Raw genomic sequence first — 27,491 nt, forward strand, 5'->3', positions numbered from 1 at the left:
CAAAATAAACATGTATGCATATTAGTGTGTGTGTGTGTGTGTGTGTGTGTGTTCGTTCAGTCACAGTACCTGTCAATAGTGTGAATGCCCATAATGAAGGGCTGTACATCAGGGTTGGGGGGGCAGCAGAACTTGCAGCGGGTCTGAGCACTAAGCGGAGTGCCATCACTCAGAGTGAAATGGTACAGCGGGCTGATTGCGGTCCCATGTGTCATCACTGTTGAGAATGAAAGAGAAATAAAGGATTTAGGCCTAAAAAGGTCATTCTGAGGCAGACATCTGTGTTATAAGACGAGGTGACAGATGATGCTCCACCTCGGCTTTAGCCTGCTGCTTAAACGTGCTTTAGATTTACCGCATCCATTTCTGATAAGCTTGAAGATATGAGACACATCTTCATGTATCCATCTTGTCATCCAGGTCATAGGAGCAGATACCTCCCCGGCCACCTCCTCCAGCTTTTCCTGGGGGACACCAAGATGCTCCCAGCGCAGGGTTTGTTTTTTTTGTTATGGTCTCACAGAGGAGTTCTCTAATTCAGATACATGAACCACTTCAACTGGTTTCTTTTGATGTGGAGGAGCAGCGTCTCAGGAATGTGTCACTTTTCTGTTAGCAGCCGAGCTGAAATTAAGCCAAGTCAGTCGATGTATAACTAACTTCTGAAGTGGGACGACTTCTTTTAGTTCCTTATCTTTTAGTAAGTTAAGTGTGTAATTATTGCTTGGTAAAAAAATAAATAAATAAGAATAATAACTTGCAGGGCTGCAGGAACCTTACAGACTAATCAATCAACCTCATTCATTACTACATACAAGCCTAGAGCGAAGTTGTCACCTCCATAAATCTACATAAACATCCTCTCTCGATGTAGGTGGATCCAAGTTAGTTTGAAAAGTTTTTAATATTTAGTATTCTACTCAGTTCACTATAGTGCCATTGACATGTTGCAGAAACTCCTGCAGCCATGACAGAGCCGGCAGTGAGCGTGTCAATAATTTCTGAGAGTGGAGGCAAAAGGGGGGAGAGAGAGAGAGAAGAGAAAAAAAAATCAATAGTAGCTACTCACCCTCATGCAAAAGCTTCTTGGCGTGGGAGGGCTCTTTGCCCTGCGGCTGAAAGAAAGCATAGATACATTTCCTGACCAGGTCCTCCCATCCAGGCCTGCCTGTCGCTCGCAAAGCACTAGTTTCTATGGAGATGATCTTCCCTGGATTAAAACACCACACACACACAAACAAAAGATCAGCCTGCACCGATTTCAACAACTGCAGCAGACTTCACACTTTCAGGGTTCACACTGTTACCTTTGAGAAACGAATTTTAAAAAAAAGAAAGGAAAATCTCCGAATACTTTCTAAAATGATCTTTAAGTCTCATTGTTGCTGTAAATTTTCAAGATTTTAGGCTTTCGCCTGGGTGGGATATAAATTCATTCTAATAATACAGTAAAGCAAATTTTGTACATGTGTTTGAGTTTTAGTGACTGAACGCGAGGTAAGGGAGTGAACATACTATTGAGGGATGCAGATGAGAATTTAAAGGATGCTTATATATGTTAGTATTTGGATTTTTACACTGATTTACAGCCTTTTTAACAACACGTGAGGTATCTGCTCAATTCTTGACACCCCCCTTATTCTTCTTTGTGCTATAAAGGTTTAGTTCCTTTAATGTCTTGAACGGGAAATGTTTAAACTGAAGAGAGTTGCTTACTAAGTCTTGTTCTGTGCTGATATATCACAGCGTGGTATGAACTGTGGTTGAATAAAATAAAGGTAAGAGTTTGAGAACCATGGGTGTAGACGATGAGATTTTTATTTCCTTTTACCTGTGGGATCCTGCTTTGTGATAAAAGACTCCGTGCTGACAGGCTGGGTTCGTGGCATCCGGCAAGCAATGCATATCAGGCAGCTCTGCAGGTCTAAAGAGGACACAAGGAGCGAGGTTTATGTAAATGTTTGTTGCAGTCAATAAAAGAAAGAAAAACTTCACAACAGCTGAAGAATGGAGGTGATATAAATGAATTTAAAGACTAAGGGATGCACAGATTCACCCCCTTTTGTGTCAAGACAACAAATTGCTGAATACTTTTAAGGTTTTTCAGGATTTCATTAAACTAGTTTTAAATGTTTATCACCTGCAAGACTGATATAACACAAAAGAGAAGATCATCAGTTATATTATTACTTAATATGGTGATAACAACTGAACACTGTTGTTATCAGCCGAAATATAATTAATAACTCTATAGCAGTAGAAATATCCATTACTTGGGAGCATACAGTCCATATTCTTATTACTTAACACGAATCGCTGTCTTTGGAAACCTTAAATAAAATTTTCTTAAATACAACAGATTCTTTTTTACAGTGGATTTTGGATATTCTTGAAATATATGAAGAATTCAATCCAAAAAACAGTCTGAAAAATAGCAATAAAAGTATGAACTGTGAGACAGGAGAGCGGGGACCAAATTCCCGCCCTATACCTGCGCTGTATTATTAAAAGATATTTGTTAAATCCAAGTAGTGAATATCAAAGACCTTCAACTACACATCCTCCTTCTTGCAACCACTATTCAATTACAATAACAGCTTGCAACATTTATTGTGCTGCATTTTTTTGCCCCACAATGGTGGTCTTGTTTTGTCTTGCACCATAAATCTAGAACGTCCCTCTCGTTCACAGTGCATCACACATCTCTTAAAGCCCAAACTCACTCCCCCAGTTTAGCTTAATTTAAGTCAAGATGACAGAAAGATAAACTCTGGTCAACAACAGAAGCAAAACCAGTTCAGCTGTTTGGAAACAGTTTCTTTCAAGACGTTTGGCAGCAAATACAACAAATATAAATAACACAAAAACACTTATATTTAAAAGTTCAATGAATGAACTACAAAACGGACGAAACAACAGCTTGCTGGAACACAAAAATAACATTTTCTTGCCAATTTTCTATAGAAACATGTCAAACAATGAAGTAGGAGCCACTAAACCAGATTCCACACACAAGAAGAGAGTCCTCCAATCCACAAGGCCAGCTCTTATCAAAGTGACTAAAAAGCAGACAGAACAAACAGCCCAATGAGTCTGCAATGCAGGAAAAAAGAAAAATCACACAGTTCATCAAGGCTACTGCGCCAGCGGCTCCAAAGAACATTAAAAACATCACCCAACAATCTGATGGCAGTCCAATTAACCAGCGAGTGAAAGGTTTTGGTGGCAGCATCAACAGCAAAAAGTCATAAAATAACTGCAGAAGAAGTATTTATCCATCAACAATGATCACCTTCTGTGTAAGCCAAATCCATTATTTTCTTGAATTGGATTGATTCCTGACATAGCCAAGAACATTTTCATGATTCGGGAGAAACAGATAAACAAGTTTCAATAAGCGAAAACATGCTTCCCTCACCTAAGAGAAACACTACTAATAGAGTTTTAAAAAAATAACTAATTAAAACTTCATATCTAAAACTATTCTTTGTCTTTTTTTTTTTAACTCTGAGTGCACTGGAAACCCATAGATAGAAAGACACTCTGCTACTATAACAGCTTTACGTGATTCACATTTTAAAAAAATCCTTATCTATCCTTTACTGGAATTTTGTGACGTTTCAGCTCCTCTTCCTTGAAGCAAGCGTTCTTCCAATATGCTGTTCCTCCATCATCCATTCATAAGATAAGATACATCCCTGTGTTACAGCATCCAAAACACCACCAACCTTTAATGTAACTTAAATAGATTATAAAGGTGAAGAAGCTCACTAAGAAAGGATAAATACAATAACTCATAAACTGCTGTACAAGTACATGCGTAACAGGGAATGAGGAAAGTATAATAAAGAAAAGCGTAATAAGTTTCATTTAAAGGCCGTTTCAGATTAACACAGATGTGCTAAGAAGGAAATACAAAATGGTCAAAGAACTGTGTCATAGGTGAACAATGTGGTGAGAGCCACAACTCTGTGCTGACAAGAACAGTAAAACCTCAGCCGAGGCTAAAGGCAAGGATCATGGAAAGTCATGGGAACAGCAGGAGGATATTAGGATGTTACATGTAATAATAGCAGGCCCGCTGCTGTATGTTCTATATCACATGAGCCAAAGTCAAAGCAAAATCCCACCTGGGGCAAATCTGAAGCCAGCCCGACTTCCTATATGGCTATTGAGCTGTCATGTTCAGGCCTGTAAAACAGGCTTGGTAATACTTGTAGGCATATGTGAAGAAGAAAGTGATTCTTATTCCTCTGTGCGGCCCTGAATTTGACACCCTTGTTCAGCTGTCTTATATAACAATTCCTAAACATGCAAACTGATACCAGCCAGTCTGGTGAGCAAGTTCAAGATATTTTTTCTTCAAAGAATGGTGCAGAATGCACACATTGGTGCAATACCTAAATAGATTTATATTCAGCTGTTAACACTGAGTCAGTTCAAACCATGATCATCGTAAGGCTATACTCTGATGAGTGCCTATTGATATTGGCTTTAAAAACTACAATCTAAGTGATTCAGTGTAGGAAATGGTTCATGGCTGTGTTGTAATATGTACTGTATGTATGTACCATCTCCCTCCTCCTGCATGGTCCGTAGCTGGGACACGGTGAAACACTGCATGATCTCATACTGCTGCCGGGCCTCCAGGTTCTCCGAATCCACCTCGTCTGGTGGTCTCTTCAGCATGCGACAGTTAAAGGCGTGGCTGTTCCTGCGCCCAGCTTCTTGTGGCCACGGGACACCATTTACTACAACAAAGAGAAAGTTAAATATTGATGAGGAAAGAGAAAATAAACAAAGTCCCATCATTTCCACCACTTCATGATAAAATCTCTTTACTAAACCTGGTACAAATCACTCTCAGGAACGCCATCCTTTTTTAATTTAGCACTAGAACTAGAGATGCAAATGCTCGTCTGATTTGCACAAAGTGCAGCAAAATAAATGCTGACAGTGGGACGCTTTGATGCATTTTGCACACATTTTAAAAATTAGACAATAGGGCATTTGCAAATCCAAATCTGCTGCACACATTTGAAAGACAAGAAAAGACTTTTGCATCTATGCATTCATTCTTTCTTACACAAATATCACTCCTTTAATGAGATTTATGGTGAAAGGACAAAAAGACATCAGCTTAGATGAGAATGTCTGATCTTAATATCAGCATCATATTTTACTCATTTACAAGTTCATAACTAAGAACTATGGAGGTTTGTTTCTGTCACACTTGTGTGAAACAAGAAAAGATTTTGCTACTGAGGCTTTCGTGCAGAAAGACTCTTAACCCCAGCAGCTTCATACAGCACCAGGGGGTTGGGACATAATTTAATGTTGCACTCAATTAAAGCAGGGCTATCAATCTGCTATAATCCTAATTGTGAGGCACAGATGGAACAGCAGAGCTGTGCTGGCCTCTGCGCATCTCGGCACTAATCGTGGTCGATGAGAGAGAGTGGGAGAGAGGGAGAGGGGAAAGCGAGGAATTTATTTTCCAATTTACAGCCTATAACACACAGAGAGAGCACCAAATCACCCAAACATGATTCACACGGTGAAAGGAATGCTTAGTGGAATTTGTAATTAGTGGACACAAATGGAAAGATGTCAGCGGAACCGGTGAAACAGTATCAAGTTAAAACATTTGCCTAGTACTTTTTAACGTGTTTAATAATTATATACTACGTAACTGCTTAACTTAGTCTATACCAGCAGTCACCCGGTGAGAGGGGGAACACCAGTTCATCACAGCTCTAACCAAACACCTCTCACTCACTTTCACATTCAAAAACTCTCTTTTAACAGGAAGAAACCTCCAGCAGAACCAGACTTGGGGAGAGGCGGCGACTGATTGGGGGTTAGTGGATGAAGACACGGCAAAGATATTTCACACATTTCTGGGAAATTTTATAATCAGTTAACAGACAAATAAGCATTACTTTAGACTGTGAGGGGGGAAACAAACAACAAAAACAAAACAAAATAAACAAACCAAAAAACCCACAAAATAAAATGGATAAAATTCGAAGCAAATGTAGCACTGAGGCTAAAACTGAGGATTTTCCTAGCATTGTAGAGGCGCTGGGTTTTCAGTTCCTCAGATGCTGGAAGTGCATGGAAACTGCAATAAAATTAACTATTAATGTGCTTTCTCCATGCACAAGGAATGCTCTATTTTTTTGCATACTGCATGCCATTACTACGTAAGGTAAAAACTTGCCTTTCATAGTAACATATCTTCATGAGTTTAAAACCACAAACCAATGAAGCTGGAAGAGCACAAATCTTTTCACAGCTTTAAATAAACTGATTATTTGTTTGAATCCTGAACTAGTTGTTACATTTGATACACAGTGAGGTAGATAAGTTACAGAAAGGAAACAAGGTGCAGCCAATTCAGGGCCAGTGTTTGTGGGAGAGGATAACTGCTTTGAAGCAATTTTTGTAACTTTGCAAAGATTTAAAAAGCACAAAAGCATTTTGTTCTGCTGCCTAATCAAAGATAAATCAATAATTTTGTGTTCCTTTTAATTAGTTTTAGCCTCTTACTTTATGTCTACTTAACGGATTCTTTCATACACACAATTGTTTTCTGCTGCAGCGCTAAATCAGCAATATCAACAGACAACTGAAAGGAAGAGCCAACATCTAAAATATACTGTCAAAGAAGAAAAACTCAGTTTCAGTCTGTTCTTCTCTCCTTCCATTTTACTGTTCTGGGTCCATTTAGTAAATAACAATAATTTTAAATACAATATCAAAATTTATATTAATTTACAAAGGGCTGCAAATCCTTGTTAAGCAACACAAAGAAGAAGCACTAAAGGATTTAAGAATAAGCTAAATGTTGACAACCAACCTAAGATGGTAAAAATCCATCTGCTAAGTGTCTCTGTGAGTTTATTTTTCTTTAAAATTTGTTTCTGAGTAGAAAAAAAGAAGCACTGGAGTGCCTGGTGCCGAATTACAAGACCAATGGAAAATACAACAATTCAACCTTGTTGCCTAGTGCACTCTGTTATCTTTTGTCCTTAAATCCCACTCATCTGGCCCCTACGTTTCCATTCTAATCTCTTCAAGGTTGGAGCTAAACACACACACACAAAAGAAAAAAATACACTGTCACAGAATAGAAAGTCTATGTTTCAATACTCTTCACCCACGCATGTGCCGCCTCTACACACTTTCCTCCCTTAACATAATTTGCAGCTTTGTGAGAAGCACTAAAACTCTGTTCATTTAAAATTTACACAGTTCATCCTCCTACCTCTCCTCACAGCTCTTTAAATTTGCCTTAGCTACAAAATCTTCTTTTAATAAAGCAACTTAATCATTTGGATTTGAGTGCCGTGTACAGATTCTTCTGCTTTTTTAACAGTGAGTTTTATTGCCTCCTTAATGGGTTTCATTGGCATGGAAATGGTGAAATTTAAAAATGCTGAAAAAGTGATTATTAAATATCCCTCAAAAACATTGCAGTCGCTGCATTTAAAATCGATTCTCACTCACCGAGGCTTTTAGGCAGCAGATTACGAACAAACTCGTTGTGGTCTCCCACGTGGAGGATGCTGTAGACGCTGGAGGCCATGAGCTCCTCCTGGGTGTATCCAAGGTAACTCGTCACGTTCTCAGAAACAAAGACGATGCGCCCCTCCCGGTTGACAACGAAGAAAAACCCATCAAGCGCCTTAACGGGAAGAATAGAGAGAGGGAAAACTAAATCAGATTTTCTGAACGTGTGTATTAGTTAGGAGTAAACAACATGTTAGGCACACAAACCAGGATTTCCTATGTATTGTTTTACCTCTAGCAGCATGGGCCCCAACGCCTCTTTCTCCACCAGTCCCTGGCTACTGGAGGAGATGTCGCTCTTCTGCACCTCATCATCTGGAGAAAGGAGGGCTGCTTTTTCTGCCCGGGGGGAGAGAACAACAGAGACATTAAATATTTTGCAATACAGTTGTTGTTGTTTTTTTTAAGTATAAAGCCTATTTTTAAAAACTAGTGCTGTCAGTGTTAATTTCGTTTAAATTATTAAGGCCATAACGTCATAATGAGTGATTCTGCACGGCATCAACATGTTAACACGTTGACGCCGTGCAGAACCACGCACGGGGCGATCCGCGGTAACTCGCTAACGGAGATTTGCCACGGTAATGCGGTCATTTTAACGAGATTAAATGACGAGATGACAGCACTATTAAAAACACGACGTTTGCTATGCTATGAAAAAAGGGGTTTTAATGCCAACAGAGATATTTGGTGCCTACCAAAAAGCCCATTTTGAGTCTCAGCGATATTCATAGCACAATAAACACTGAGGTAAATATCACAGTTTTACCGTGTTATTCTAACAAGTGTAGCACATGTTCATGGATGGAATGAAAAAGGTTGTTTTGTACGGCTACAATTTATTATCATACAGTTACTGTTTTGAAATAAAGAGCACTCTACATGTGTGTGGCTGCACAGAGCAGACAGACTACTGGAAACCAAAGAGAAAAAAAAATCATATTATTTGAAAAAAGTTAGCTTTAGACCACCAGAGTGGTTACATTTTCTAAACTCCTTTGACAAGCTTTCAAATCCCTGTTTGAGGGTAAAAGCTTGGTTTTACAGTTAAGGTTACAAAACCGGTTCAGGTCAGGGAGAAGGTGAAAGTTTATCAGATATTTTGTGATGGTTAAACTTAAGTCTTAGGAATGCACTGATGTCAATGAGTGGCCTCACAAAGACAGCCAAGGCTTTCCTCCCCACATCTGTCGAGATAGGATACGAATGTATGCTTTAACTGAAAACTTGAGGTGACAACTCTTACAGATGTGGAGGTTTATTTTTGCATACCCTGGTTTACTCCTGCAAACCTTGTATAAAAATTTACATAAAATGTTTTATGATTTTTTGGTTTACATTATAGTTACACAGAAAATTATAAAGAAAATTAAAGAGCATAATATTTGACAGAAATTGTGGAGACACTGTACAGAAAACGTTTTTCCTCACCCTGCTCACGCCGTTTGATCTGCTGGATTTGGTCCACAGTGCTCTTGAGGATGTGGCACTTTTCGGGCTTAACGCTGAGACTGGCAATGTCGCCCATGTTGGATGACAACAGCTCCGCCAGCTCCTCGATGTAGCGGCACTCCAGCTCCCGTCTCCGCTTCTCCGCACTGCAGAAACAGACCCGACAAAGACTCAAAGCGAAGTTCACATTAAAACAGCTGTTTTTAAATCAGTACTACTTTTCTGGGAGATTTTTTTGGTACTTATCTGGTTTTAAAAACATCAGAAAACTGATTCTCTAGCACTAATGAAACTATATTTGTTTTGATTTTGACATTTTTAACCATGAAAGCCGTGACATTTACTTTAAAGTGAGAAAGAAAAGCAGCAAAACCTGACATGTTAAAAATTAATCAATTCACTGTTTCTGCTCGGCAAAAGTTACATTTAAATTACACGGTACTTGAAGTACATTGTCCTAAACTAATCAATATGGCCAAGTATATAGGGAAAAATTTATTACACTTTAGTAATAAGGCATTACTATATCACCATGTTTAGTAATGTAATCAATAAGGATGAACTTTGTGTCAGCCATAGTATTACTAGCCTAACTTTCTGTTGATGTCAGTGGTCAACATTTACCTCGTTGTGAATATAAAAGTTTAAAGATGTCATGAAGAGCTTTAAAAAAACTTTAAGAAGATGTGATTGTTGTTGTTGTTGTTGTTATTATTATTATTATTATTATTATCATCATCTCTTTTTAAAATGCAGACTTTTTTTAAATGTGTACATGGCAGCAAAAAGTATTGGCATTTTTTTTTAAAGATTATGACAAGAGAAGAAAAAAAAATCAATTACTGATGGATTAATGGATACATATGAGAACACACAGGTTCTTTAAACAAAATCACCCATGATCTACAAGCAACTATCAGCACCCCTCCAGGAGCAGAAGCAGAAGAGAAAACTATAATTGTCCCTGTAGGCTAAATATGCAGTTATTACACAATAATGAGTGACTCGAACCGTTGGTTGTGACTGACAGCAATAGAGACAAAGAAACAAACAGAAAGCTGGTTGGACCCAACACAATGTGCTCAGACACATTACACAGGAGATCCAGCAGAGTAACGTAGATTGCAATGAAAGAGAAACACATGATCTTTAACGGAGCACAAATTAGACTGTTGGAAGGCTGGTGATATATTTAAAGCACAAATCACATTTTATTGATAGCAGCATTATTGAATAAATAAAGTTGTATGAAAGAGTTAGGATAGAAAGTGTTACACAAGTTATTTGAATGTTGCTATTTAAACTATTTTGTACATTTTGTAAAGCATCTTGTACCTCTGCTTTATTGCTGTTGATGCCAAAGAAACATACATCAATACATACATCTACACTCAACAAAAATATAAACGCAACACCTTTCTTACTGCTCCCATTCCCCATGGGATGGACGTAGAGACCTAAAATTCATTCCAGATACACAATATAACCATCCCTCCCAAACAGTGGTCACAAATCAGTCCAAATGTGTGGTAGTGGGCACATCTGCCATATTGAGATAATCCATCCCACCTCACAGGTGTGCCACATCAGGATGCTGATCTGACATCATGAGTAGTGCACAGGTGTACCTCAGACTGCCCACAACAAAAGGCCACCCTGGAATGTGCAGTTTTGTCTCACAGCAAAATGCCACAGATGCCACAAGCAATGAGGGAGCGTGCAATTGGCATGCTGACAGCAGGAATGTCAACCAGATCTGTCGCCCGTGCATTGAATGTTCATTTCTCAACCATAAGCCGACATTTTTGTAATTTTCAATTAATGCAGATTAAAATAAAATTAGCTTAAATCGAATCTGAATCATGGTTTCAGTGTTAATATATTTGTAATCCATTTTACCATGGTGTTGCTTTTTTGCAATCAAATTGATTTATTTATACTTTTTAACACTGCTTACCGGTATTTATAAAAAAAAGATTGTTTTTTTTTTTTAAAAACAAAACAAAAAAAAACAAAACAACAGCCAGTTAAATTTAAGTAAATGGTTATAGATTAAACTGTGAAGTAAATTCATGATCCTCTTTTTTCCTGCATTGGCTTTTTATCCACCTGTGGCATTTTTCTATAATATTAAAATTGGACAAAAATCAAAAGAAAATAAATAAATTAAGATTCTTCTCTTTTAACCTTTTGCGCAGCCTGGTGTTTAAATGTATTCTTGAGTTCCAGTGATTTAATTTCTAACGGACGAGAAACAGCAAGGTATGTGGCAGCAAGAAGAGCGTATATGTGACCGTGCGTATGTGAAACGACAACAGCAAAAGTAGGTCAGTGCATTGGCCAGCCAGAAAACACAGGCGTGGTGACCGAGGGAAGGGTGAGGAGGGGGAGGACGCTGCTGTGTGAAATGAGCGGGTAAGTGGATGAGTGTAGCTGCTGGAGAAATGCTAGCTGGGCTGTTACATCACCTATCGGCCTTATAGATTTACACATACAGCACATGGAGAACTTTCACTCCTACACGCCCCACTTAAACTTATACTGACCTAAAGTCAAATCTATACTTTAAACTTTATCTCAGGTTTCTAATTACTTCTATTTAATTAGGACTTTTTGTTCAAATTTACTTTGTTTGGAGTAGCAAAAATGTTTGGTATATAACTTGGTATCTTGATATATACATATACAAATATACATGTATATTGTTTTTTACATTTATATCTTTATGGTGATTTGTTTTTCCTTTGGGAGTATATAGACATAGATCACTTTAATATCACTAACAAATAAATAATAACTGTGATAAATAAATTAAAACAACAAAATATTTGGCACAGGGAAGTCAGCACTTGACAGGCTGTCTGTGGGATGTTATTTCACTTTTTGTTGCCGATGTTTAATCACTGACACCGCAATCACACTAGAGACCGGTTGGTGATCCCCTGGCAACCTCCAGTTGTTAGTGACAAATGTGGGTTCCTTAACCACTTGGATGTTACTTGGTGAAACTGGTCACAAACATAGCGCTGCACCGAAAACCTTCTTGTGCTCGCTTTGGTTGCTAGCAGATTGCTCCAGTTACTGGAGTTTGGTGGACCACACCAAGTTGTCTGCAATACGAATTTCACTGAATACCACGAATTAGAGATGGACCGATCCGATATTACGCATCGGTCCGATACTGACCTAAATTACTGGATCGGATATCGAAGAGAAATAAAAAATGTAATCCGATCCATTAAATATCACAAAATCATTTAACAAAACTTGCGACATGGCGTAACTCAGCTCATAACCTTAGCACGTCGGAGCAGCATGCGTCACGTGATAGAGCGGCTGTGGCGTGCGAGACCTGTCGGTGGTCTGGTTGAGCAGTTGGAGCCTCGCTACGAAACCGGCATTTCATCTCCGAGAAAGGTATCCCAGAGAAGTAAAGCAAGTGTGTAAGTTCATCTCTGAATGTTTGTAAAGCATTCCCACGTCAAGCTTAACAACCAATACATGCAGTGACTGCCTCTTCTTCTCTCCCCCTCCCTCTCCTGCTGCTACTTCAATCATGAAACTGGTCAATGATCAGCTGATCGGCTTTTCTGTCACAACTCCCGTCTCTCTTGTTTGTTTATCGCCCACTTTGCACCAGAAATAGGAAACCAGCAGATAAACAACAGCAGCATGTTTAAGCTTGATAAGCTGTTGTTAGAATTTATTACTTTCTACACCGGGATCCTTTTCTATGTAGCTGACAGCTGGTAACTGTGCAGGGGCGGATCTAGCAAAGTTTTGCTAGGGGGGCCAGGTAGGGCATTAATAGGGAAAGGGGGGCACAAAGAAATACTTTTCTTTCTAATTGTCATGTCTAGCTTTTAATAAATAATTATCTGAATCTTACAACCAAAGTTTTCATCTGATGTAAAATGTATAGAAATCTATTAAATGCATTAAATTAAAGTAGATTGCGCCGATTAAGCATTATCAGGCGGAGGGTGGGGGGTGGTTTCCTTTTGCTTTTGCTGGGAGTTTGCAACCCTATTAGTAAGGTTGTTTAATATTTCTGCTAAGTACTGTTTAGAATACCAGAATAGGTTGGATGGTGTAGGTTTAAGTAAATTAGATTGATCAGTATTGCTGAACTATGAAATATTTTGGGTGTAGTGTATTTTTTGCATACAGGAATAACAGAATAGCTTTAGTGTTTGTTTTTTTAAAACTTGAGTATGAACTCATACAAAATGCAGCAAGATATTTAAAAAACAAACAGTTTTGTTGATTATAAAATGAACTATATCGGATTCGTATCGGTATCGGCAGATATCCAAATTTATGATATCGTATTGGACATAAAAAAGTGGTATCGTGCCATCTCTACCACGAATCTCCAGTAACCACTTGGTTGGGGAATAGACATTCATCCCTAGCAAACTGCCTCCAAAAACTAAGCAACCTCAAAGTTAGTTCATGAAATCCTCATGCTTCATGCTCTTGAACACAAATTTCACCAAACTATTGGTATGTCCCGTAACATGATTTTCCATCACATGTACCAATTTGGTGTTAATTTCACAAAATTAATATGTTATACTTTTAAAAAGCAAGAAACCTCCAACCTCCACATTAAAAGTTAGAGAGACTGATTGTGAAGCAAATCGTTTTGTTGTTGACATCATATTTTCAGCCATGATTTATATTATTTTTAATATCTTACTAATTAAAAATACTTTACTTGGTTACAGTTACACATTAAAAATAGCTTTGCATTAGTAAAGGTTGGTCGGGTTATAATACAACAGTTAGTAATGTCTAAAAACTCTATTTCCTGACTATAGTCACGTATCCTCACTGATGAGTCTGGACAACATATGTGCTGCAGACACAAAAATACACTTTCTTTTAAAGCACACTACAAAAAAAACACATAACATTTTATGTCCACGAATATAAACAAAGCGAGGCAGAATAAAACACTATTTTGCCTTGAGTAAAACGTTATATTTCTCCCATCTGGAGTTGCCTAATCCCACAGTGACAGCCCAACTGACCAAAAATGAGCAAAAACAAGTCATCAGTAAGCATGCTCGCCATGTACAACCAAGGCAATGATTGCGTTACCTTATGTGGATAATCTATGATTTTTATAAGAATTCGGCTATCTGAGAATTAAATATGTCCATTATATTTATTTTAGGGGTGGGACTCGATTAAAAAAAATTAATCTAATTAATTAGAGGCTTTATAATTAGCTAATCTTGATTAATTGCACAAGAAATTTTTTTTTTAATTTTAAAAGGTTTTAGTGGGGGACAGAACAAATAATAGACATGGACATGAATATTGCAAACTCAAGCTCTTTTGATTTATAGGGGGAAAAACTGCATTTAAATGCAAAACAGAGAAACAAAAATAATATCCCTGGCCAAATTGGGCAGACTTAGAAATAAAGTGCTATTTTAAGTACTTTTAGTACCTTTTTAAAATGGTATTGTCTTTAAATAATAATAGAAATTTCAAAATAAAGTGCAGTTTTTCTTCTAAAAAAATTAGGCAGAAACATAAAAGGCTATTTGAACAGCTTCACCTTTAAAATCTGAATAATCTTAGCCAACATTATTTTGTACATTAGGCTAAAACGGTGTGATCATCAAACATTTTAGTGCAAAAATAAACCTATTGGACTCACAATAACTCCATTCTTACTTACAGTCCGTCTCTTTCAGCCAGTTACTTAGACAAACTAGCCTGTTCACATTTTCAGAGCTCAAGGCAGCTCTCTTTTTTTGTTACTATGTGACATGCAAGTCTGCAACAGTCTCTCACATGAGACAGAAGTGGCCGAACTAATCAAATACTTGCAGGCCAGGACAGACAGCTGTGGGTCGGCCCCTGCTCGACTGGACCACTACTGCAGCGGGCAGTCTGCCTCCCTGATGGTGGATTCTGCTCTGTTACACAGGGTTTCCTCATCTAAATCTGTAGCACATTTTCTAAACCCCTATCTTCTACCACTGCTAGTGGTCTACAGTCCAGAGCAATCCATTTTGCGAGACAATCTGTAAGTTTGTCCGACGCTGACTTAGTAATTTTGGTCCTGAAGCCAGTCATTTCATCAAGTTTGGATTGCCAAACTGGGACTGCTAGCACTAACAGCTCCTAGTTTCTGTGCTCGCTGCAACATGTTTTGCATTTAGATGGTACTGTAAGGTTGAAGTGCTGCGGTGGTATGCAAACTCCTTTTTGCACAGTTTGCACAAAACCACGCTTTTATCAAGACTTCTGCTAGGTAGTCTTTTAAAATGTAATTTAAATTAAATGAGTCCTAACTGTCGCGACCCGATCGGTACCCCGCATGCGCGAAAGGTGTCTACTTCCGGTCGTAGCATTTTATGATAGTTATGGGTCAGAGTATCTGTTAAGATGTTAAGAATAATAAGTATATCTTAAAATGTTTGCAATAATGAAGCATTTCAGTACAATGTAGACAAAAACGAAAAATAAAAAGATAGTTACGGATCAGGACTCCCCGATCCTTACTGCGCATGTGTAAAGTCGGACCGTACAAATCGGCTCTACCCGATCCGTACCGCGCATGTGCAGATGTTTTCTTCTTCTTCTGTTCGTTTAATGGCAGTGTACGAGGATACCGCCACCTGCTGACCGAGCGAATGAACCCTATTATAAACTGAATTAGCGTGATTTCAAATGCGTGTTAAATTTGATTTAGTGATAGTTGAGTGTGTTTATGCTTGTCTGTGAGGAGAGGATTGTTGGAATAGTGATGATGACGTCCGCTATCACTGTCAATTGTCAGTAAACACTTAATCTGGCTGATGAATCTTCACGTGACACATTGCTAAGTCAATATTATTAAGTCTGTAATTAGGCGCCATTCTTCTTATTTTACGACGCTCTCTGTGGAGGAACTTAGCATGAATTTGTTTGTATACGGATTATCCATTGTTTAAATGTCCCGGTAGTCGAAAAGGAGGCAGAGCTGTTGAGAAATGCTAGAAGCTAACTGGGCGCTAACCGTGTCATTCAAATATATTGAATGTCGCAATGTTGGCAAAGAGAGGAAGTGATGTAAGATTTGCGCATGCGGGGTACCGATCGGGTTTCCGGTACGGATCGGGTACACACTTTCTTCTGATTCTTCCATTTTTGTAGCTGTGTGCATCAGTGTAATCGGTATGCCAGGAAGTCGTGCATTGACAAAAGTTCCCCTTTGCTTGGAATTCAAAGTGCGATTAAATGCATTAATGTTTTTATAATGCATTATTTTTTTTTCAAATTTAATGGTTTAACACATTTTAATGCAAACATCATTTGTTTACATGTATTTTACAACATAATTTCACGAGCTTAGACATTTATAAGCTTACTGATAAAAAAGCTAGGTTGATATGGTTGATAATTGTTTTTATTACTCATCTTTTGGCTGATCATGAACCAATAAAGATTCTCAGTATCTCCGGCTCTATCCGTGTAATGTTTGTCAGTGTTGTAAAAAAAGGCATGCAGCCGGTCTTACCTTTGCCCTGATGTGTCGCATGGCGAGCCCTTCCTCTTGCGTAACTCTGGCGTGGCAGGGTCCAGAGGGCTTTCCCCTACTGCACTCATTTTCAGCTTTAACTGACCTGCGGGGGTGGGAAACACATGGTAAAAAGATGTGTCAGGAACAAAATGAGAGCAGCCATTAATGTAAATCCCACAGCTTTCCCCCCCCTAGATCCATTTCTACAAACCAGGGCAGATAAAAGAGCACAGGAAAGCCACAGATTTTGTAAAGACTTTGGACAACTATTTCTTTAAATTCCTACTGTCAGGCAGAGCTAACCACACATGCACAAAATCCAAGGCCACACTGAATCTCCTCGGTCAGACAAGACCGACTCTGCTGTTTTGTTTTTCCTTGTAAAACAAATTCCCAATTAAAACAAAAGTCAATAACACTATCAAACACTACTGTAATAATCCAAATAATCATATGGCGCTATGATTGTGTGCATTTCTGTCAACACCATCATCAATCAACATGATCACCAATTTAACTACACAAGTTTACCCCTTTTACACAGGTGCATCTTCTTTAATATTTGTCCCGACCAGTCCTTTTTTAAAATCACCTTCACCTGCAGTTTTCTACCAACCTCTGAATATAGTTCAAGAAGAGTATTTTGTGCTGAGAACATTTGAATTCACTATTAATGCTGAGTGGCTAATATTAGGCTAACCTACATGTTTCAACTGATAAGCCATGTATGAGGTTGACAAATGAGTTACATGTCACTCTCATCCTTTAGTCTTCCAAATGATCCGGACACCCTGCCCTACATATGTAGTCTTGAATTATTATTTACAACAGTGTGGACCAACCAGTAAACAATAATGTGTCTATGACTGACTGAGAGTTGTTCCAGGTGACAAATTTAGCAACAATTATTCAGATTTGTGAGCAATCAAACTAATTTAAATACTGCTGAAATGTGTAGCACGTTGAGTCGTACATCTTCTTTGCATGTTAAAGTCCTTGAGCTGAAAGTGGCTGCAGATCAGCCACTTTCAGCACTGGAGTTTTTACAGCCAATGTACAGCCACTCATTTCTCACAATACGTTCTGCAGTTTCAATAAGTTTCCCACTGGCACTATAAGCTCTCAGAAACAAGTTAACCAGTGTTGAATATCAATTAAATATTAAATATTTCATCATCTAGTGGACGTCCAAGCAACATCTGGCTTTTCCCATTCATAGTTTACCTACTATTACATAGCATCTCACAAGTACTACAAGAAATACACTGTAATATGCAAATGCAATTGATATGAGCATTTCTGTACAGAGATTGCTGACTGCTTACAAACAACGGAAATCTTTTCAATTTCTGTAGCCTGTATTCACAGGACAGTTCAGAGAAGACAGGAAAGCGGGAAGAGGATGTGTAGAGTGACCAGGTAAGCTACAGCGGCGCCTCGGGATTTCTAAAAGGAAGGTGAGACATAAACATGAATAAAAGCCTTTCAACTACTTGTGGGAAATTTCTTTTTCTTTAAAATTTACATTCATGCGTTGTGACTGAAAGAAAAATCTGTACACATACACACAACCTCTTTAGCCCACTGAAAAACAGGCTGCCATTGTCACAAGTATTGGGTGCCGCTGCAAGTCCATGCTGCTTACGGGATGCTAATCCTTCCTGACTAGCACTGTTTACATTTCACCTCAAATCACCCCGCTCTGCTTCCGCCTTCCTTGTAGTGCTAACCCACTGCACTTAAAAAACATCCATCCACAACAGTGAGAAATGAGATCACTGCAGCACATTAGCACCCAATAAAAACACAATGCAGCCCAATTTCAGAGTCAGAGATTAGTATGTATTTAATATAAGAAGCCTGAGCTGCAAGTATGATATATAATTTATTCTTGTTTATGTTACAAATGTGTTAATTCTGGCTATATTTTAAGGAAAAAACATTTATAACACACATCAGGTGATATTAATGGCTCGACTGGAATCTTGGGATAAAAATAAGAGTTAAAAAAGACATTTTTACGTAGCCAACATCTTTTTTTGCCTACCAAATATCTAAAAAAAAAATGTTAATGCTTTAGTCAACCCTTAACTTGGTATATGTTCATAAAAAAAGGCCAGAGGCTCTAATTTCATTTGTCAGATAAAATAGTAATAATATTTAGTTTGATATCAACATGCCTCCAAAGGCACCAAATATTGACTAATTTTAAATGTATGTTTTTTAAATTTATTTATCTTTTGTAACTTAACCTTGAAAATTAACGTTTGCACTTACAGACTTGATGGACTGTTTCACCTGTAATGTTAAGTGTGAGAGAAAGAGGATCCTTTCAGAGTGACCTTCCCATCATAACGCTCATCATTTATGATGGTTAACAAGCTCAGATAAAGCCGGTACGTTTCTGGGAACGCATCTACAAATTTACAGTTCACTGTCAGAAAGAGAACACCAGGTGCAGTGATTATGTCTGATAATGTACCAAAGCAAGCAACACCAAATGCATCTGCCGAACGCCCTGTACTCACTCGCTTTATAGATAGCTTTAATTTATCAGTCTACAACAAGAGGACGCTTTATGCTTTCTGTTTTGTACCATGAAAACAACCACTTATACTTTTTCTCAGAATGATTCAAAAGGAATTTGTGAAGCCCATCGGCTAGGCACAACCAGATTTTTACATCTCAGGGCACATGGCCTGAGATGTAAAAATCTGCAGGCCTGAGTATATCGGTCAGTTATTTTTAACCAATTTTGTATGTATTTTTAGTTCATCTGTCAGAGAACAGCGTCATTTCAGTCCTAGTTTGAACGTTTAATTGCTGCTAACCAGCAAGCAAAAGAAATTGCAGTCACAAGTCTGTGCCAACTGGTTGGTTCAGCTCTTTATCTCATTCAGGTGCTCCACTGAGACTAAGGGCAGGTATTGCACTTATATACATTTAAGTCACTTACAATGTGTACATAGTTCTAGCAATCTAATAATGGCCAAACCAGTGGGCACCAGTGTGGAACGACAGGCCTGAAGCGTTGCAGAGATGGATGGGCATCAGACCAGGGCAACACTGCTTTATTCTCTTTGTTTGAGGCTACAAGCTGCCTTTGTTCCCTTAGTTTCAGACTAAAGCACCAGTAAGGTTAACGTTAATCCTCAAGATTAACCTGTTTGTAAGTATTTGGCTGGGCACAGCCTATGAAGGGGGCTTTTCAACCGACACAAACACGTCTAAAAACCTAACAGCGTAGCTTGATGTGAATGATGCCATGTACATGTCAAACCCTGGTTGAAAAGTGGTCCTGAACACAAAAGGAAGTGATACCAGAAGCATATTTGAGAATGCTTCAAATGTAAGAAGGCCACTGCAGTGTAAAGTCACTAAGCTTATTTTGTGCACCACCCCTGTACTCCCTCTTGCATACATTACTGTACTTGGAAAGAGGTGATGCTGGTGGGATATTAAGTTATAAGTAACTGGTAAAAAAAACATTAAATGCTAATGTCTATCGTTCCCAAACTATGTGTCAAACAGTAACACATGAGTCGATTCTCCATTACAGTCTTGGTGTGCTTTTAGGGCTCGTTTCTGACTGCGTCTTCTCAGCCAAAAGAGCTGACGCGGTGAAGCAACAAGAGCATCTTCGATAGAGAGCTAATTATTTCAAGTGACTCACATGCCCCTTCAGTCCGATTCTGGGTTCTGCTGATCAACGGAAACAAAAGTAAGGGGTCTGAGTGTAACATTTACTGATAATAAAGCTTGAGGATCAAAATTTAGTAAGACCCCTAGCATTAGGAGGCCCCTGTGAGAAAATAACAAAGGAGGAAGGGGCTGGGAAATGGTCTTCAAACAGAGGAAAAACGTGGGACACCAACATGGTACTGTAATAACTAAACAAGCTGAACAGGACATGTATCCTCAGATGAGGCCATGGCCATTTCAAATGTTCTGAGGTTCAGCAACCATTTTTAAAGGTTTAAAAAAAAAAATCCCCCTGTTGTGATGATGTAAGTGCTCTATCTAGGGAAAAATATCAGCACAAAGTTTTCATTCTTAGCACACATGGCACACATGGCTGTCTTTAAGCAAGGTTTCTGCAGCAGTTTGTCTGTGGACAACCAGTCAAGGCAGATAAAACCACTTTGTTTGTGCTCGGGTAAATCTCACATCAGAGCGCTTTAGACAGTTGTCTATGTTCTGCGTATTTGCTGTATGAGGAGAGGATGTGACACTCAAGCAACAGAGTGTAAGAATTGTTATTTTCTGAGAGAAAAAAAAAAAGCTTTTACAGCAAAGATGGCAAACTTTTAAGCGTAAAAAAATAAATAAAATATGACTGTTTATATCTGCCTTAATAAGTGCCTGGAGACGTTTCAGGATCCTGGTGAAACTTGACCCTAAAAGACGAGAGGCTTCTTTGTCCCTGGCTGCCCGATTACCATCTCAAATGCAGACTGGAGCATCTACCAGTGATCTGAATGCAAGTGTAGACTGTATATAAAAGATGGATATGGTCACCCAGGCTTTGGAGTTCACATTGTGAAGTTTTAAGAGTGTTTTGGCCCTGGTTGCATAGGCTTTTTGGAGCCAGAAGTTACAGTACTTGGATGAAATGAGGGAGTTTTAAGCTATGAGCAAGTGCTGCACCCATAGATGTTACAACAGCTACACCCCAGCATAGGTACCTCCTAATTAGTGTTAAGAATTAGAATTTACTCCAAAAATCTCCAGCACAAGCACAGTGGGGCCATAAAATTCAATTACTACAATTAACAAATATGACCCCCAAGCAGACACCAATCAGCTACAGCTGCCTGTGCCAGAACAGTGCCAACTACCCACAAGTACTATTATAAAACAACTCATACTTTTGTATTAAGAAGGGCTAAGCTATTTACTGAGGCCAAAACTGTTTCTGTTTATTTTAAATGTTTATTTTTAATTTTCTGTAGCTTTATAATGCTGTAAAATGGCATAATTGAACATGGCTCATTTTTGGAACCAGACTCCAGTGGCCACTAGTGGAACTGCAGTTTTGGTCTTCATATGAGAGTTTTGGGGGAATCTTTAAATTGGAGCTACAAACAACATCCCGTACTACACTCCGACCCTCTAAGCCGCATGAGAGTCTGCATACTACAACAAATACTGTGAGAAGTGACACATGATATACTTCAAAACCACACTTTGACTAATACCTTAATCCATCCCTTTAAATAAAATTCAAAGTTCAAACAAAAACTCCACAATTATGATACTCGCTACCTGAACCACCTTCAGTCTCAGTTTCAAAACTGTCACAACACTCCGTGCTTCTACTGCATACACCATTATCCAATCACTGAAATGAAATGACAAAAAGTTAAAGTGCACTTTTTCATATATTCTGATACGCTTAAGTGAAAAGTTAGGCACCCTAGTGCCAGCTGGTGTGAAAAGGTTAGTTTGGAGTCCAGCACCCAGCCCTACATTTACAGGCAGTCACACTATGAAAGCTACCACAGTTCAAGTTAGTGGTTAAATATGAATCCTCTCGCTAATGTGGCCCTACGATGAAACAGTCAGGTCCGTGATGAGAAGTTCAAGTGCTCTCCTTTAACCTTCCATTTTAACCTCCACTCCACATACATTTATACAATTATGGAATTTGTGCAGCAGGATTCACATATTGTTGTCTTCTCTCCTTTTTCTAAAAAAACAAACAAAAAAAAACTAAACACAGCAGATTAAACAGAGGATTTATCTAAGCACTAAGCAGCACATTAAACAGTCTGCCATATTACTACCCTTAACTGTCCCTTTTGAATGAGTATAACTCACAGCGGATGACAGCTTTCACAGTTTGCACTTCTTATAGCATCCAAGCTGTGCTGCATGTGACTGAAACAATCATAATTAGTTACAGCTGCAGCGCGAGCATATCCTCAAACACACTTTCACACATATCAGCCTCACAGTAAACAGAAAGTAGGGCCCAAACAAAAAATAACATTAAAAAAAAGGGGAGAGAGGAAAACTCACACTCTAACCCACAAACCTGTAGACCAGGTCCTGCACCTTCTGACCTCACCTCCCTCTCCGTATGTGCTGTATGGTGAGAGCCTTCAGTCGCCAAAGAGAAAGAAGAAAAAGCAGCAGCAGCAATGCAACAGACTCAGACCTTTGAGAAACACAGTCCACTGCCTCCACGGGCTCCCCATTTCAGCCGTCTCAGTATCTTTAAGTTTGTCTCTTCTCCTTCAAAGATCCTTCAAAGCTTCCCTCTGCTTCCGCAGAGCTGCATGTACACACGTGCGCGCGCGAACACACATGCGCAGGCATGCATGTGCTCAGCAGCCGTAATGTATGGCTTGCAGAAGGGGGAGTAAGGAAGAGACCACCAGCTACAGAGTAGGGCTTGAAGAGTGTGGAAAACAAGGAGATAAGGAGGACCTAAATGACATTTAGCCTCAATACAGACCCATTATTTATCTTTCTAATGTAGACACAACCTTTCACCAGGTCCCATTTTATTATTTTGGCTCCTTCAAAGAACCTTTATCTTTTGGATAAAACAGCGACAAAAAAGAAAGACTGCAAGGTGCTGCAAAATAAACCCAAAAGCACAGAAAAATTCCCTCAGATTCACATGTCAAGGTTTCCATCTTGAGCCTGATATTAATCGACCTGACCAGAGATTTGATCAGAATTAAATATGACTGGATCTTCAGTAATGCCATAAACAGATGTGAAAAGATTATAGTAAAAGGCTAATAGCTTAATATCTTTAAATAATTATCTGTAAAATAAGCTCACGACACTGCTCATGCATGCAGCATGGCCACCCCTCTTTACTGCATCATGTTGGTACAACCCATGCTCAGTCACTGTTGCTGAGGCCCACCCTCTCAAATATAGGACATGACCAGAGAATGTATACAGCTTCAGCAAGGCATATAGAGCAGCCAGTGACTTATATGTTCTTTCATGTGTCAAGTGAAACATAGCAAATCAGGATGCAACGGTGCCGGTGGAAAATTGAGTGTGCAGGTTCACTACAGTCACGTAACCAGCAGGTTCAACTGAGCAGCTGCTTCTCTGAAAAGGCTTCAAGCTGAGGAGATCTTTTATTTCCCCATGTGGTTTCCACATGAGGGCAGGCTCAGGATTTGGTTTCTCACAATTCAATTAACAAACAAACAGATTCTCTCATTACTCTCATTACTTAATATTAGTTAAATATCATTAATAAAATAGAGTGGAGTCAAATATTGTGACAGAAGTAACTCAAGTTATTCTCAGTGGATTCGAAAAAAATAAATGTATTGAATACTCAAGGTGCTTTCCATGCTGCAGAGTTATATGGTAGAGAAAGTAATTGCAAAGCCAAATAAACTGGAGGTGCCATGCTCAAAAGCTTTTTGATCTGACCATGCAATCAAAAGAAGGACTGGCAAAAGGTCAGATGATGGCTTATTTTAAGTAGATACATAAAGCAAAGGTGCCTTTGTTGTGCCACTGGAAAAAACAATATGAATTTCTCTGTTATTTCACTTCATTTAATTCACAGAAAAGAAACCTATGCAGGAAATTCCCTGGCTCAGTTTGTTTGTTTGTTAGCAAGATTACTGAAAAATGTATCTAAAGATTTGCATGAAATTATAGCAGAGGTGGGTGCTGGCACAAGTTAAATGTGATTAACATCCTCAATCAGATCTGAATCCAGGAAGGATTTGCTACCATAGTGAGATTAGATGAAAAGGGGCAATATTGTCTCATATCTTTGTAATTACACATAAAAATGAATTAATAAAAAATTGGGAGGCATCGTCTTGATGTTCAAGTAAATAGCACAAACTACCCTGGCTTCCTACATTCTTCTGCATAATGGGAATTTAGTATTTTCCATTCCATATATTGTCTGCTTATAAATGAAATATGCAGTCTAGTCTATCATTTCCACACCAGCCGTCGATTTACAAAAAAGGAAAAAGAAATACAAATGTCGTTTGACTTTTCAAACAAATGTTGTGACCTACAGTTTATGTAGAGCAATGATTGAATTGGCTTGATTTTAGAGTGTGCCGCAAGCTTGCTTTCCAAAACAAACTATTACCCTGTCTGCATACAAATTTTCTACAAATTAAATCAGTCCCAAAGCATGGACCCCCATGCGAGGGGTACTTTGAAGTCCAGTTTAGAGCATGTAAGCAATGAAAAAGAATGTTTTCTATGGAAAAAGACACAAATATCCTCAGTTAAGTTTTTTTTTCTTTTTTTACTAAATCTTTAAGTGAAATTTATAAGGAAAAATCAGTTCAGTGCATCTCCAATGTCATCAGTCATGGCACTGAGACAAAGATTTACTGACCTATCATTAGCCATTTTTTACTTACCAAAATTGCTATCAGCTTGTCAGATGGCTACTTGGCGGAAGGGATAATTTAAAAAGGGGGGAACGACAGCTGCTGATATTGCTTAGTTGGTTGAGCAGCTGACCATTACACTGAAGGATGTTCAAACAGGTAAAGTACTGCTTGCTGCTCTGACCTGGGTATGATCAAGCTCCAGACCCATTCCTGCATGTCATTCACCCTCATTCTTACTACTTTCCTGTCTACTCTCTGCACTGTCCTAGCCACAAAAAGGCCCAAAAATTGACACAGCATTAAAAGAACAATTGCATAAAATGCATCATAATTTCTATATTAACATATTTTCTCCATGTCTAGTCTTGGTTTGAAAATAGTTCCCAAATGAAAGTTCCGCCTCACATTTGTGAAGTCTATGGTGAACTCAGTGACTGCAAGGTGCTGCAAAATAAACCCAAATCCTCACCCTCCACCCTCTTTGACAGTTGGTATGAAGCGTTTGTCCTGATATTTGCTGTTTGGTTTTCTCAGAACATGGTGTTGTGCATTATGGCCAAACATCTCCACTTTAGTCTCATCTGTCCAAAGGAAACTGTTTTAAAAGTCTTGTGGTTTGCTCAGATCCCACTGTGCATACCTAAGCCATGCTGTCAGGTTCTTTTTAGAAAGAACAGGCTTTTTCCCGGCAATCCTTCCAAACAATCCATTACCTGTTCAGTCTTTTCTAATTATGCCATGATGAAGTGACCTGGGTGATTTTGCCAGCCAGGAAATGTTAATAGACCAGGTCATACTTGCGGATGATTAGTTGATCAAGTTCATTTGATTAGCAGTGCCCGTCTGCTACTTACCCCTCTTGACTCCTATGAAAGAAGTAAGAGTGCATTGAATTGGCATCCATGCGGTTGTAGGATCACAACCAATATGACCAAATTGGCTCACAATCAATTATTTTAAAATAGGGAATAAAAAGCAAAAGCAGATGTATTTTATTTCTTTATTGGAACAGTCTGGTGGTATTCTTGCTTTGTAATAGACAGTCTGAGCTCTGTAAGTGCCAACATCATAAATGATATAAACATCAGTCTGTCTATAGCACAGTTTTTAGCACTATGCTGCCATCAGTTTTGATTGGCGAGATACTGTCCAATAGGTTCCTTAAATGAGCGGTTTTCTCTTCAAGTGAAAATGTGCACCCAATTCTCACTTGCTGAATATTGTTTCAGTAGCAGAGGGTTACATTTGGCACGCCATAAGAAAAAAGTCTTGCAAATTATGCAAAAAAGCCATGTTCTTCAGCTACAGTTAGAGTAATCTATAGCAAAATACAAAATTTTGCTCTACAAGGGCCTGATATCCACTTACAAGGACATTATACTGCCACTGTTCTATCAAAATTTAAAACGAATGTCTTCATATGTGGATCTCATTTTTCTCAGAAACAAAAATCAGGTTAAAAAAAAAAAAAAAAATTCAAATCTGGTAATCTTTGTTTTTACATTCATCAGGTCCCAATCAGCCCAAATAGCAAGAAATTAAAAATGCATGCCATGAAAGAGTTCCAGAGTTAAAGCTAAAAGTCTACACTTCAATTGCATGTGAGTTGTGTCATTTAATATCCATTGTGATAATCCGTTGTCGTAATCTCTTTCCAAATATATACGCACTTAACTGTATAAATTGCTATTAAAACTGCTGAAAATGACTCATTTAAACACATATCTGGCTTACCTCAACATCATATCTATGTTAGAGTTTTGAATAAATGCAGTCAAAGTAGAGCTGGGCGATAGAACGATAACGATATGTATCGCGATATAACTTTTACTCGATAGAGAAATTAAGCTATCGCGATAGACCTCGCCGCTCTTGTTCTCTTAAAAAAAAAAAAAAAAAAAAGGTCAGCCGATCCAAATTAAGTAGCGCAGAGCCGAACCAATCACAGCCGCAGCGTCACGTCGCGTGACTTGTTACGTACAGCACAAGTGCCAAGCCGCACGTGTGTTTGTTTGGGAAGCAGCCAGCGGGTAATGGAGCCAGCGCCTAATGGAGGAAATGAGTGTGCCGACTAGAAAAATCAACCGAGCGTGACCGAAGAGAAAACAGATGATGGTTCCAATGCCGGAGAGATTGTCGAACGGAAGAGCCATAGAAGCTCCGTAGTGTGAAGGTATTTCGGCTATTTCAAGTCTGACAAAAAACAGAGTAGCGTGCACTGTAAATGTGCCGAAAGCAAGTCTGGAAATACAATAAACTGGTGCATGCGTCACACTGTGCGCCACGTTATTGTTTCGGTGAAATGAATTTCTACAATACTGTTACTGTTAATTCTACTCTCTGCAGTGTTTAAATGCTTACATATACACACAGTTACTGTCCGTCTACACATACGACTCGGTTCTGCTTCTACGCCCCAGCTTTGTTTACTTTTTCCCACCGAGGCTTCTAGACTTCTGATTGGCCAACATTTCGGCACGGTTAGGAATCTAGCGCCACCTGCTGCTTTGGCATGTTCATAGCAGCGTTTTCCTTCATTTCTGCCTTTATGTGTGGACGGGATTATTTTTTAAAACGAAAACGGAAAATCT

General features: G+C 38.7%; 1 protein-coding gene across 5 annotated transcripts in view; it reads right to left on the reverse strand.

Moving 5' to 3' along the window:
* ncoa1 (nuclear receptor coactivator 1) overlaps positions 1-27,491 on the reverse strand; it is an 80,911-nt gene that overhangs the window by 21,723 nt on the left and 31,697 nt on the right. For all 5 annotated transcript variants that reach the window (XM_013915603.1, XM_013915604.1, XM_013915601.1 and 2 more), the window contains 8 exons: positions 16,550-16,655; positions 9,007-9,173; positions 7,808-7,914; positions 7,513-7,690; positions 4,572-4,751; positions 1,832-1,924; positions 1,070-1,210; positions 70-217 (listed from right to left, as the gene is read on the reverse strand). In XM_013915603.1, the coding sequence (XP_013771057.1) occupies positions 70-217; positions 1,070-1,210; positions 1,832-1,924; positions 4,572-4,751; positions 7,513-7,690; positions 7,808-7,914; positions 9,007-9,173; positions 16,550-16,638 (1,103 nt within the window). In that variant the 5' untranslated portion in view covers positions 16,639-16,655. The remainder of the gene's footprint in view (positions 1-69; positions 218-1,069; positions 1,211-1,831; positions 1,925-4,571; positions 4,752-7,512; positions 7,691-7,807; positions 7,915-9,006; positions 9,174-16,549; positions 16,656-27,491) is intronic.

This window comes from Pundamilia nyererei, unplaced genomic scaffold, assembly GCF_000239375.1.
Source record: "Pundamilia nyererei isolate P.nyererei 1_Seehausen unplaced genomic scaffold, PunNye1.0 scaffold00329, whole genome shotgun sequence".
NCBI classification, from domain to species: Eukaryota; Metazoa; Chordata; class Actinopteri; order Cichliformes; family Cichlidae; genus Pundamilia; species Pundamilia nyererei.